This window comes from Solanum verrucosum, unplaced genomic scaffold (assembly GCF_900185275.1).
Source record: "Solanum verrucosum unplaced genomic scaffold, falcon-dt-bn FXZP01000264.1, whole genome shotgun sequence".
Classification (NCBI taxonomy): domain Eukaryota; kingdom Viridiplantae; phylum Streptophyta; class Magnoliopsida; order Solanales; family Solanaceae; genus Solanum; species Solanum verrucosum.
Window position 1 is genome coordinate 637,295 of NW_026020180.1, and position 12,797 is coordinate 650,091.

General features: G+C 30.8%; 2 protein-coding genes across 2 annotated transcripts; one reads left to right on the forward strand and one right to left on the reverse strand.

Annotated features, from left to right (window-relative positions):
- Window positions 1–5,515: 5,515 nt before the first annotated feature.
- On the forward strand, window positions 5,516–6,620 carry LOC125829160 (uncharacterized). Its single transcript, XM_049508411.1, has 3 exons — window positions 5,516–5,922; window positions 6,035–6,159; window positions 6,278–6,620. The coding sequence occupies exons 1-3, from the start codon at window positions 5,658–5,660 to the stop codon at window positions 6,389–6,391; spliced, it is 504 nt and encodes a 167-aa protein (XP_049364368.1). The 5' UTR covers window positions 5,516–5,657; the 3' UTR covers window positions 6,392–6,620.
- Window positions 6,621–6,752: 132 nt separating this feature from the next.
- Window positions 6,753–11,386, reverse strand: LOC125829161 (protein PLASTID REDOX INSENSITIVE 2, chloroplastic-like). The gene is made up of 3 exons (XM_049508412.1): window positions 11,190–11,386; window positions 10,386–10,484; window positions 6,753–6,951 (listed from the first exon to the last, which is right to left on the reverse strand). Exons 1-3 carry the CDS (start codon window positions 11,382–11,384, stop codon window positions 6,757–6,759), a joined length of 489 nt encoding a protein of 162 aa, XP_049364369.1. The 5' UTR covers window positions 11,385–11,386; the 3' UTR covers window positions 6,753–6,756.
- Between the last annotated feature and the right edge of the window lie 1,411 nt (window positions 11,387–12,797).

Below are 12,797 nucleotides of genomic sequence, written 5' to 3' on the forward strand. Positions count from 1 at the left end.
TAATAATGTGTCTTGTTGACTACTAACAAGTACTTACCATCTCTAATTAACAATGAAAAAAAATAGTAGTACATGTTCATTATTAGTACATAACTCAACTTATAATATAAAAAAAACTTGTACATTATCAACAATACACACAATATAAACCATTCAATATTGATGGCTTGTCATAACAAGTTAAAAAAGCACTTCAATTTAATAAAATTATTAGGTTTGTAGTCCCCTACACAGGTCATGTTTGAACATGAAATAGTCCAGTCTGCATTAAATGTTGGAAACCAAGATCCCCCAACATCTCCACATGGCTTACATATTCTGACAATTAATCACCTAAAACTTCTTTTTTATTTACACCACGTGAAACATTGTTCAAGATTTTCCTATCAATGGTTTTCTACTTGGAATTATTAATTTATAAAGAGGTGAATCTGATTTACTTGTGAGTCAAAGATCTTCAAGTGTAGATTAAGCTCATCCTTTAATTTGTTTTATATTCTTTTTACATTTCTTGAGAGTTTAGATTTTATGAATTGACAATTTTAAAAAGGCTTATGTATGAATCATGTCATCAATAAGGTAATGATAAATAGATTGGTCTGGTAGCGGTTGCTTCTAAATATCGTATGTGATTGTCAAGTAATATAATGAGTCTGAGACTCGAGAGTCATATGTCTTATTTATTGAAATTTATGATAAATTGTTTACTATGTTAAATTAATATTGATTATTTATTTAAGCGATAAAATTTTTTACTAGCTAAAAGAGTAATGAACTTCAATTAAGAAAGAGTTGATTTTATGTTATTAATGAAGGAAATCGATCTAGGATTATGGACTATTTAATAATTATTTTGTATTCTTCAATTAATTCAACTTCTTATTTTATCTATTTTACTAATTAACATGGTTAATATTACGAATATTTTTTTTTTGAATCCTTAATCGCTTACTAGTATTACCTTCACGCCTATATAGTTATGATCATGAACCTTATTAACAAATTTAGAACTATTATAAATTAACCAAACAAGACAACTTAGATATATGTATATCCTAAATGTAAATTTGCTTTCTAATGCCCATAATTAGAATCTTGCTCTATTTAATCATATTGCAATCTTGAATCCAACTTTCGAGTTCAATTCAATATATTAGTAGATAGTATTTGATTGGTGATCAAACAATCAAATAATTAAAGCTGAAGATTAAATACATAAATCAATACAGTAAATTAATTAAGTGAAATCAATATTCAAATAACATCATTTTATTAAATCAGTACTAAACATCTTATTCTTCCATGCTTGGTCAAATTTCTTTAGCTTTCTTCAATTTTTGTGCATTTTCGTTTAAAAATACATATATTAAATAATATAATTAATTTAGTCCAATACTTTATAATCGACGCAAATGAAATATATTTAGTATCGATTCACGATTAAAACAAGACAGAAATACAAATAAAATAATATATACGTAAATTTTATTAAGTAAATATTTAAATATAATTAATAAATTTAAGTTGAAATTATTGAATTTTACTCAATGCGTAGCTTAGCCCCGACTGATAGTTTTTTAATAAAAGATTAAGAACCCGTTTGATTTTTAAAAAGTAACTTTTAAGACAAAAATAAAAATTAAAAGTCAAACAAAAATGACTTTTAAGTCAAAAAATAGAATGTAGGGGAGACCTATTTTTGGTTCATTTTTAACTTATTTTAAGTCATTTTTTACCTTATCAAACATTTCCTAACTTATTTAAAGTCTTTTTTTGACTTATTTTAAGTTATTTCTTTTATATTTGTCAAATACTTTCAGAAGTCAAAAACCGGCTTAAAAGTAGATTTGACCTACTTTTAAGTCAATCCAAACACCCTCTAAAAAAAAAGGTAACAGAATAGAAAATTAAACTCTTATCAATAAGATAAAAGCTCATATAATCAACCGATTGAGCTACTAAAATTTCCCGACAGTGAACAAGTTATTAATGCCTCGAGTTACTTTTCTTCTAAGTATTCTTCTATGATCTCTAAGATCTAGATTCTCGGTTAAGTTTGACATTTTTGTCTAAAAATATGCTAATTTTGGGAAGTTGGAAAATGTGGACATTTTAGCAATGGCCACCGCCTTAATTAGTACTAAAATTCCCCATATTTTTGTGTATTAGTTAAATTAATTAATCAAGTATCTTTGAATTAAAATTTCTAATCACTTCCTACATACTCTAAAATGACTTTAGTTAAACTTTTTTTTCGAATTCGGATATTAAACACATGCAAGTCGGACGGAAAACGGTGTTTTCAATGGCGGACGGGTGAGTAACAAATAAGAACCTGTCATTGGGAGCTATTCATATTGAGATTTGAATATATATTTTTAGATTCACATAAAAAAATATTGTAATTGAAAAAAAATACTCTATAACAAAAACGATTTCTTATTCAGAACTCAAACTTAAAATTTCTAGTTAAAGACAAAAGAGTACTTAATTATCATAAGCCTATAGGTGACTTTAATCAACTTCTTAATACTGCCTCATAGGTACCTAATTAATTAGAGCATCTTCACCAAGAAATTAACTTTTTTTCCCCCTTTATGGTGGTGGAAACCACTTTTGAGTTCATCAAAGAATCACACTGAACTTTCAATATATATATATATATATACATTTCTTAATATGTTTTAAAATCTAGGTATAAAGATGGTGGTGTATACTTTAATTATGAGTTTCACTTTATTATTTACAATAATTTGGCCTCAAACCTTGAAGTTTAATTGAGTTTAAGCATCAACCACACGAATATACGTGCCCACTTTACCAAACATTAATTTGTCTATGTCTGATGATAATGTTTCAATAATTGATTAATTGACACATTAATATTAATCCATTTTACAGATAGTAATAATCATATAAATAGCGACACTTTTCGAGAGATTATTATGAATTATGATAATGAAATTTATGGAAAGACGGCAGAAATAAAATAAAATGTTCGAATCGAAATAAAGTGATTACATACATTTTGCTAGAATCATAGTGAAAAAAGAATAACTATAGAATTTTACTTTAATCGAAAATGTGTATGTGACTTTTTTATCCAAGTATATTAAAGAGGTCCTATCTTTCGTCTCAATTTATGATAAAATATTCATAGAAATGTTACTTTTTAAAAGATGTATAAAATTTAAAATGGACAAATAAATATAAACAGAAGAAGAGTATAATTCACAAATAATATAATCATAATATCACTAGTTGGAATTTCCATTTTTCTTATTAATTATGTGAGAAAACCTCCTTTCTAATATAGAATTTTCTCAATTATATGCTCCTCATTATTCTACTTTGATTCTGTCTATTTTGTAATTAATTTCTTCATGTGTAGAAAGAACAAAAAAAAATCACATTTGATTTGTCTAGCTTTTAAGACAAATAAATATATCATTTTTTAAGTTCTTCCAGCAAATGTATTAGGCATGGGTAGAAGACATTCATTCCATAATATATATATAATATTTATTAGGTTCGGGCGATATATCAAGAGAAAATATTAAAGGATTATAGCGTTGATTTTTTAGATGATTACTCGCTCAACTACTATAAAGTCATCTTCTTCTTCTTTTTTTTAATTGTAGTTTTCTTTAAAAAAAAAAACTTTCTTAAATATTAATTGAGTGACTATTTTAAAAATTCGACTCGAATTTTTCTCTAAAAAAAATAATCATAAGATATTTTCAAGGCCATGAGAAAATAAATTTGTTGAGGGCATCAATTGAAAACAATAATTCCCACTAGTAATCTACAACCAAAATTTGACTTAGTTGGATGAATATGAAAGAATGTGACATCATACACGTATAATTTAAATCGAAATTGAAATTTCAATGCTATAATTTTCTTTGGACAAATAAAATCACTATTAAGGATAATTTTATTGGAAAACATATTCATCAAATAATTTTTTGGTGAAATCAATATTTTATATTATAGTAATATTTCACAATAACAATTAAAAAAAATACGCGGACAAATGATATTTTTCAAAAATAGGGTAAGTAGGAGTATACGTTAGATGGGGGCGACAATAGAATCTCAGGTACACGCCTTGATTTTGTTTTTCTCAATTATTTTTCATTCATATCTAGGCATTGACCTGTAAATATCATTATTATTTCATGTTAAGGTAGTATTATTTTCTACGTTTCAATTTATATGATACAGTTTAACTTAACATCAAATTTTAAGAATAAAAAAACTTTTGAAACTTAAGACATAAAGTAAGTTTGACTATAAACTTATGCCTCAATTTTTTTTAATATTGACTAAAAAAAAGTGAATCGTATAAATTGAAACAAATGAAGTATTACTTTATCTTATTTTATTTGGTTGATGATGGAAATTCTTTTGTCCTTTGTTGACACCGGCGGGCATGGCCGTCCAAGATCCCGGCCCTTCGGCGTTGAACCACGTGGCAAGCTCACCTGCATTCTAGGACTCTGCCGGTTGATGACGTCATCTTATTATATTTTTGTTAATTTTTAAAGTTTATTATAATGTGCAATTTGAGATTTTTATAAAGGTACTGTAAACTGATCACCTGACAAAAGTTTGAGTGGACTGTTAGGATTTGGAAGAGGTAAGACTTAAAAGAGTCTACGTAGTACCATTTGTCATGATTATTTTATATATTGTGGGGAAATTGTGATAGAAAATATATAACATAACATGGTAACATGAAAGATTAATTTCACAGATAAATATGATTTGTTACAGTGAAATGCTATTATAGAGGATGACTGTTATAGAAAATTTGATGATAGTCTATTGAATTTTTTGATTTTATCTGTCTATCTTAGCTAAAGATAGATGGAAATAAATTATCTAAGGTGTATTTGATACGAAGGAAAATAACTGGATATTTTACTTATTTTTCTTGCCTTCGGTAGATAACGAAATTCCTATCAGCATTTAAATATAATTCAAACAAATACTATGGGAGGTAGAGATGGGGAGGTAAGGGTGGGGATAGTGGGGTTGAGGGAGAAGATGAGTTGTGTTGGAGGGTGGAAAAGACATAATTACGAAATGTCACTAATGCAACTTATTTTTTCAACTTTCATTAGAAAACATTATTTTTCCTCATTTTTTAAAGAGTTTGTTTTTCAAAATATCTGACCAACGAACATGAGAAAATTGAAAACATTTTACAGAAATCATCATACCAATTGCCAAACTCCTAATATTTTTTTTGTTATTGCTGAAATTCGAACCTGAAACCTCTAATTCTGAACACACTTTGTTGGACCACTAGAACATCAAAAAGTGAGCTTGCTTAATCACTTTTTTTTTTTGTATACTACTTATATAATCTTTTTAAAATTTTATTTATCCTTTTGGGTGGCTTACATATAACTACTATATAAGTTAGTTGAGGAAGGGAGGGTATTGCTAGGCTAGCTTGAGAGAGACCTATTTTACCACACACACAAACACACAAAGAAAGTGGGCACTGCTTGGAAAGAGACTCTTGTCTATTTCATAACCTTCTTTCCTTCCTTCTTCCTTCCCTCCTTATCCATCTTCTTCTTCTTCTTCTCCTCTTCTGAGAAATCAAACATCATTCACAAAGTGAATTAGAAAAAAACAACCAAATGGGGAATTGCCAGGCTGTTGATGCAGCTGCACTAGTAATACAACATCCAAGTGGTAAGATAGACAGGATGTATTGGCCTATGACAGCTAGTGAAGTTATGAAAATGAACCCTGGTCACTATGTTTCTCTCATAATCCCTCTTCCAATCTCCTCCTCCGATGACAATTCCGATGATAAAACTGTTCGTTTCACACGCGTTAAGCTTCTCCGGCCAACGGATACTTTAGTCCTTGGCAGAGCTTATAGACTTGTCACAACACAAGGTAATATACATATATATGTGTGTGTGTGTGAGAGAGAGAGAGATGTGATGTGATTCTTTGATCAAATGCAAAATTGGTACTCAAAAGGCTAATTCTTTATTCTTGATTACAGAGGTGATGAAGGTATTGAGAGCTAAGAAACATGCAAAGATGAAGAAGAATCAGCCAGAGTTACAAGAAAATCAAAGGTCAAGCTGTGAACTTGAAGCTCGAAACTCTGAAGCAGATAAGAACAAGGTAATTAATACTTTTGAACTAATCACTTGTAAATTGTACATATTCTCAAGAATTCAATAGTTGAGAACATGAAAGTGACTATCAAGTTTACTAATTAGATAGAGTTGATCATTTGCAGGCTATAAGACATGAAGGAAACAGGCAAAGACCTGGAACAACAAACTTAGCTGCTGCTTCAAGGTCCAAATCATGGCGTCCGAGTTTACAGAGTATCTCTGAGTCCAATAGCTAATGAATGTTGCCAACTCGATCACCGGACAACGGAGGACTTCTAAAATCATGGAAGATATGCACAAGGAATTCACAGAAGTTGGTGGTTCTAATGTCTTGTTCATCCAATTGTCTAAGTTCATGAGGGATGTTGAGCAATAATGCTTTTGTATAGAAGAGAAATGGAACTACTACTAACTCTACCTTGATAGAAAGAACATCCTATAATGGAAAATACATATTCTCCGGAATTCTAGCATTGCTTTTTTTTTTTTTTTTTTTTTGCAAACGATAGTTGTGCACCTCGACTATTCCACCAGATACCTGTTATCTTTCACCAACACAGTTACGGGATAACTTTGAAGATAAACCATGATTCCTTATTCGTTAGCTTAGGTGTTTTGAGTTCCAAGTCTCCCAATCTTGATCAACATAATTTTGAGCCCATAATAGTGATGCTCGTGCAGCCGATGCCGCTCCTGAAAGTTTCCTCTCTTTGAGAGCTACCATCATATCAGTAAAAGGCTCCACAAGTAGTGTCCCAGGTCCTCCATATTCTTTGTGCAAGAATTCATTAAAAATCTGATTTAAGTAACAACTCAAGCTAGTGAATAACAAACCAACTATATATTTTAAGTACTCATGAAAGTAAAAAAGCATCATATAATAAGTGTTAGTTTATTCTAGAAAATGCCAGCATTGGTGGCACAAAAGACCAAGTACAGCTTGATATTAACTGTTTATCTATGTTTCAATTGTATGACAAGTAGGAGTACCAGATACTACTTTCAAATGACAATCATTGTACCATTTCCAGGTCAGAAACAAGTCAGATTATACGTACCAATAAACATGATATTATATACAATTATATCAAAGATCATAATGGGTGGTAGTGCTAGTGTTTTAGTCACCTTGTTTCAATTTGTTTCTCTTATTTTGATTTTGCACGGAACTTAAAGAAAGTGAACAAAGACTTTTGAATCTTGTGATTTTAAACTAAAGATACCTAAAACGTCCTTTAATCTTTGTGATCTTAAACATGTCAGTTGGAATTAAGAAGTTGTCAAAAAGTGAAAGAGACATTCTTTTTTAAACAGACTAAAAAAGAAAGTCAGACAAACAAATTGAAACTGTGTTCGGGAACTTATGAACTCAATCTAACTAAAAGCCGTTTCCTCCCCCAACTTAAGAAAGAAAGTAAAACCAGCAGCTTTCAATTTTTTACACAGCTTTCCTGGTCTAAGTGATTCAGCAGGGTTCGGTATTCAGTAGTTTATATGTAGTGGTAAAAGCAAGATACTTTTGGTCTTAAGGGATTTAGGCCTTTTAATAATTTATATTCAGATTAATTGAATTTTTATTATCTATACAATAATATGGTATACATCAATTGTATACGGAAGCAAGTTTTTCAGTATGGTATCCGATATTTCAAAAAAAATAATCTATGAACACCAAATACGATATTGAATACCAAATTCTTGAAAATGCATAATAAATACCGTACCCCAAAGTGCCAAAAAGGTGCTGACTGTGATTGGTTTTGATTATCTCCAGATCTAATCAAAGTCAGCACATTTTAATTAGAGCATTCAATATTGAGAGAGGTGGTTAGCATATCAATCTACTGCTTACAAGCCAAACTACTACAAAAAAGTCAAATTATGTTGACAATATTGAATTTTCTTTCATTCTCATGTGCATTAGCGAGAGTTTAATGCACCGGGCTTCCCCTTTCTCATATTCATTGCCCAATTCTCTATTGGTACTATTTCTTTAATAGGTCCAATTACCAACAGTCCAACATACTACATGCTTTCATTAAATGAAACATCTAAATCTTGACAAACCAAATAAATGATGAAGGAAAAGAAATTCAAACTAAGTTAGTCACACTCACACCTAATCATATTTGTTGGAGTAAAAGTCATCCTCATCCTTAGGTTAGCAAAAGAGAAAATAAGTTTCTTAACCAAATACTCTTTTAATGTTATAGGTTAGCAAAAGAAAAAATAAGTTTCTTAACCAAATACTCTTTTAATGTTATAGGTTAGCAAAAGAGTTCACAACTTCTTATAAAAGGAAAAAGCTACAAGAACTTTTGCATGTTATGTAATGTAAACTCGGCAAAGATGCATCTAAGCTATCTGTCCTTATAGCTTTACTATGCGTTACTTGAGCTAAGGGTCTTTTGGAAACAGTTGCTCTGCCTCCACAAGTTAGGTGTAAGGTCTGCACACACTCTACCCTCTGGCTATGTTGTTGTTGTAAAATCTGTCCTTATAGACCACTAGATGCGTTTAAATTAGCCAGTTAATACTAGCAACCATTGATAAGTTTACTTTTGACTTTGTAGTACATTCCTCTTGTGCTCTCCACATAGCATTAACCAAACCAAACTTTATATCAAATGAGGACCATATACAGCAAGTACATGAATTCTGTTTTTTATCTTCAAAAACTCCACAAAAACACGTCAGTGCTGTAGCATCAATTGGAAGACAACTTTATGATACTGATAGACTTAACTGGATGAACTCCCTAATGCTCAAGCCCGATTTAATTTCAAGTATGTAGCAAGTAGAACTTATTGCACCTGTTCAGCCAGCTTGAGATGCGCTTATCTACTAACATCCGAATCAAAACTGATAAAATTGTTCTTTTCAATGCTATAAGCTCCGATTCCACCCCTTCAAAGTAATCGATCCATGGTTGTATGTTCAAAATATAGTAAAACTACGACATATCTGCCAAGCACTCACTTCCAGTTTATTGCATCTTGCTACAAATAAATCTTTAGTTTTGCCATGTTTAATGAAATCAGATCCTTTTACATCAGTTTCTTATGCTTTTCTCTTCATCCTACATGAAACTATCAAGAACTATAGGGACGAAATGGATATCTTGTCTGAGATATAACAACCCCATAACTCTTCTCTGCCATAAGCAACAGTTACCTATTAAATCTTATATATGCAATCCTGTCCAAATTTCTTGGAATTCTCTCGTTTGAAAACCAGTACACTTTAAAAACACTACGAAATTCAGTTGTGCTATTTAATCGACCTAGAATTTACATCTTAGTCGATAAAACATGTGTACCTCGCAACATTGCAATCTCTTCGTAGATAAGTATATTAATTCAAATGTTGGTATTTAAAGCAAGGACTAAAAATGCATCTTTACATATTCAATGATAGTTCTAAACACATGCCTAGTGTTCTACATCTACTACTCCCTCCGGTCCTTTTTATCTATCACTTTAGCTTAAAAAAAATTGATCAAATTTTATTTCTTTTTGACGACAAAAAAAAAAAAAAAAAAAAAAACCTAGACTCGGCAGATAGAGGAATACATAGAGTTGAACATATTTGAATAAGAAATTCAGAGATTTTGTTGAAATTGTTCATTTGGAAATCACAGATTCTTCTCTCCATTGGAACAATAAGGCCATTATGTTCATTACTAAACTATTTAAAGAAATGAAACATAAGGAATATCTTTTTGATCAGAGGTTGACAAGATTTTAGGAAAAAATTGTTTTTTCATTTCTTTATAGGAGAGGACAAATCTGAAGCGGCAGATTAGCCATTAGTTACTCATTGGAAGATGAGAAAAAGAGTAATTTAGTTGAATATCCTTTATGATTAATAGTTACGGTTCAGAATGCTTTGTTATGCTTTCACCTACATCTATCCTCTTTCTTGACTGCTTTGGATTGTTTCTCTTACGCCAGAGGTCTATCGGAAATAAAATCTCCACCTCTGAGGTAGGGGTAAGGTTCGCTTCCGCTCTACCGTACCCTCCCTAGACCCTAATTTGTGAGACTACAGTGGAATGTTGTTGTTGTTGTTGTACCCCTTATGATTAATACTATCCTAATAAATCTAGCTATATGTTTCACTTAGACATTTGATCAAACAATTCATGAGGTATCCAGTTCCCATTTTGTTACTACCTTATAGAAAAAGGGATTCTTTCTAACATGGAAAGCTGTCATTAGAAAGCCTTACCTCAGCACAAACACTAACAACATCATCAAGTTCATCTCCAAGAATCTCCTTTTCCTTGGACAGTTTCTTCAAGAGCTCCACCCTGAACTTCTTAGTCTCCTACATTTCACAAATAAATTACAATATGAGACAATAAACTATGTCACAATACCAAACTAGTTATTTCAGACTATAAGAATAGTAAATGCATTCCAATACATATAAAGAACTTATCTTTTAAAGGCAAACATGGATTCCCAATTCTATCAATTAATAAACTTAAACAACAACGAAAAAAAAATACTCAATTTCAAGCCAGTTACTCTATTTAACCCCATGTCATTCTACCATACAACAACAACAACATACTCAGTCTAGTCCCACAAAGTGAAGTTTGAGGAGGTCAGTATACAGCATTACCTCAACCTCAGAGAAACTGTTTCCAATAGGCCATTGACTCAAGATAAAATAGTCCAAAGCCATATGTCATTCTTACCATACAACTAGTCGTACAAAGTGGGGTCTGGAGAGGCTAGATAGAGCGTACACACATAGTACCATAGTGATACAGAGGTTGTTTCTGTTAGACTCTCGACTCAAGGAAACTATAGGCACAATTCCAAAACAAGTTAGGTTCCTCTATATGAATCTTTTACATTCACTCTACTGTACTCAGGCTCATTTCATTCCTTTACTGGTATAACAAATTAGGGATTTGCAATTAAATCAAATAATCCGCAAATTAAGTTACAGCAGTGAGTAGTTATTACTATTCTTCTAATTAAAGGGTTAAAATTTCAGTTATAGAAAAGAGGAATGAGTTACAGCAACAGCAAATTCAGGGATTGGGTCAGGATAGACGTATTTCTGAGTCTGTGTTGAGCTGTGAGGAACTGACAAGTGATTTCTTGAGATGGGTTTTGAGAAGTGAAGCTGAAGAGAGGTTTTGGGTTTGTGTTGGATTGAATGATTCAAGATTGAAGCAGCTGCAATGGTGAAAGTTGGAAGGTAAAGCGCCATTGTTGTTGAGATTTTTTTGTAATAACAAAATTTGAAGCAAATATAATCCCATGTATTGAAACGGAGAAAAAGCCCAAAATAGTTTTTTCCTTGAGTTTTCGCTAATGTACTAATAGTCCCTCTTGTTTGTAATATTGATGAACTTTTGATTCTTTTTCAAATTTTTGTATGAAATGTTTAATCGTATTCTTATATATGTAGAAAAAATAATAACTTCATGTGAGAGAAGGTGAGAAGAAGAATATCTTATTTTGTTTAGTAAAAATATCATTGCGGCTAAAATTGAGAAGCTAATCACGTTGATTTCACGTGCAATGGTACACATTTTTCTTTTCTTGCAACGTCATATGTTAAGGTGCTCTTAGTTTAGCTACAATAATATTTCAGAGTTTACAGAATAAAGTGTTCTTTTTCTCAGCTTCTCTACATGAAGTTATTTATTTCAACTAGATATATAAAAAGACGAATTAACATTTTGATCATAAAATTGTGGATAAAATGAATGTTAAAAAACAAGAAAAAATTTGATAGAGGACTAAAAGTGCACCAATACTATAAACATGAGGGACTATTAGTACTCTATGTAAAAACTCAAGAATGACTTTGAGTCTTTACCCAAAAATAAGGGACTATTTTAGACTTTTACTCTATTGAAATGGGTTATGGTTTGTTGGCGATAAAATTTTGGAAAATTTCATAAATAGAGCTACTAGCTTCCATTCTTGCAAAACATAATGAGATTTTTCTTTTTTCCAAAACTCAACAGAATATATATATATACACACTATATTTTATCATAACTGAAATCACACTGATAATGTAACTTATAGAAATCTCATTAGTTTAGAAGCGAATTACTTAAATTTACGTTTATTTCCTATATTACGATTTTTACCTAATTTTAGATTTTGAATGTGTATCTGGTGTGTTTAGATACATGTATGATGTATCTTGGATACATAGGGTCAAAATAAGATGTAATTAGTTTTAAATATATTGTATTCAAGTGATCGCATGTATCTGACTCTCTCATTCACCTATCTCCTATCTCACTCGTCACTTTTCTCTTTGGGTCATTTCTCTCAATTTACATGCACTTTACATACATACAACACACACTTTCGCTATTGGTTCACTCAACTAAAGTGTCACGCATATAACTTACATATATTTCACACACACTTCAAATAATCACTACATACACATTCTACAACCAATCATCACCACAAACTACTCCAACAACCAACTTGTATGTCATTGTATGTCACTTGTATTTATGAGATACCAAAAAAATATACATCTTATACATGTATACATATATGTCACTATCTTCCATACCTAAAAAGACTTGTAAGAAAACGTTAAATCATATAGTAATTTGAAACTTTGTAAGTTGAGGTAAATTTTGATGAC

Coding starts and splice junctions, on each gene's coding strand:
- LOC125829160 (XM_049508411.1), top strand. CDS start 5,658: ATGGGGAATTGCCAGGCTGTTGATGCAGCTGCACTAGTAATACAACAT. Junction 5,923..6,034: donor TAGACTTGTCACAACACAAG/GTAATATACATA, acceptor TCTTGATTACAG/AGGTGATGAAGGTATTGAGA. Junction 6,160..6,277: donor CTGAAGCAGATAAGAACAAG/GTAATTAATACT, acceptor GATCATTTGCAG/GCTATAAGACATGAAGGAAA.
- LOC125829161 (XM_049508412.1), bottom strand. CDS start 11,384: ATGGCGCTTTACCTTCCAACTTTCACCATTGCAGCTGCTTCAATCTTG. Junction 10,485..11,189: donor TCCCTGAATTTGCTGTTGCT/GTAACTCATTCC, acceptor TGTGAAATGTAG/GAGACTAAGAAGTTCAGGGT. Junction 6,952..10,385: donor TTGTTAGTGTTTGTGCTGAG/GTAAGGCTTTCT, acceptor TACTTAAATCAG/ATTTTTAATGAATTCTTGCA.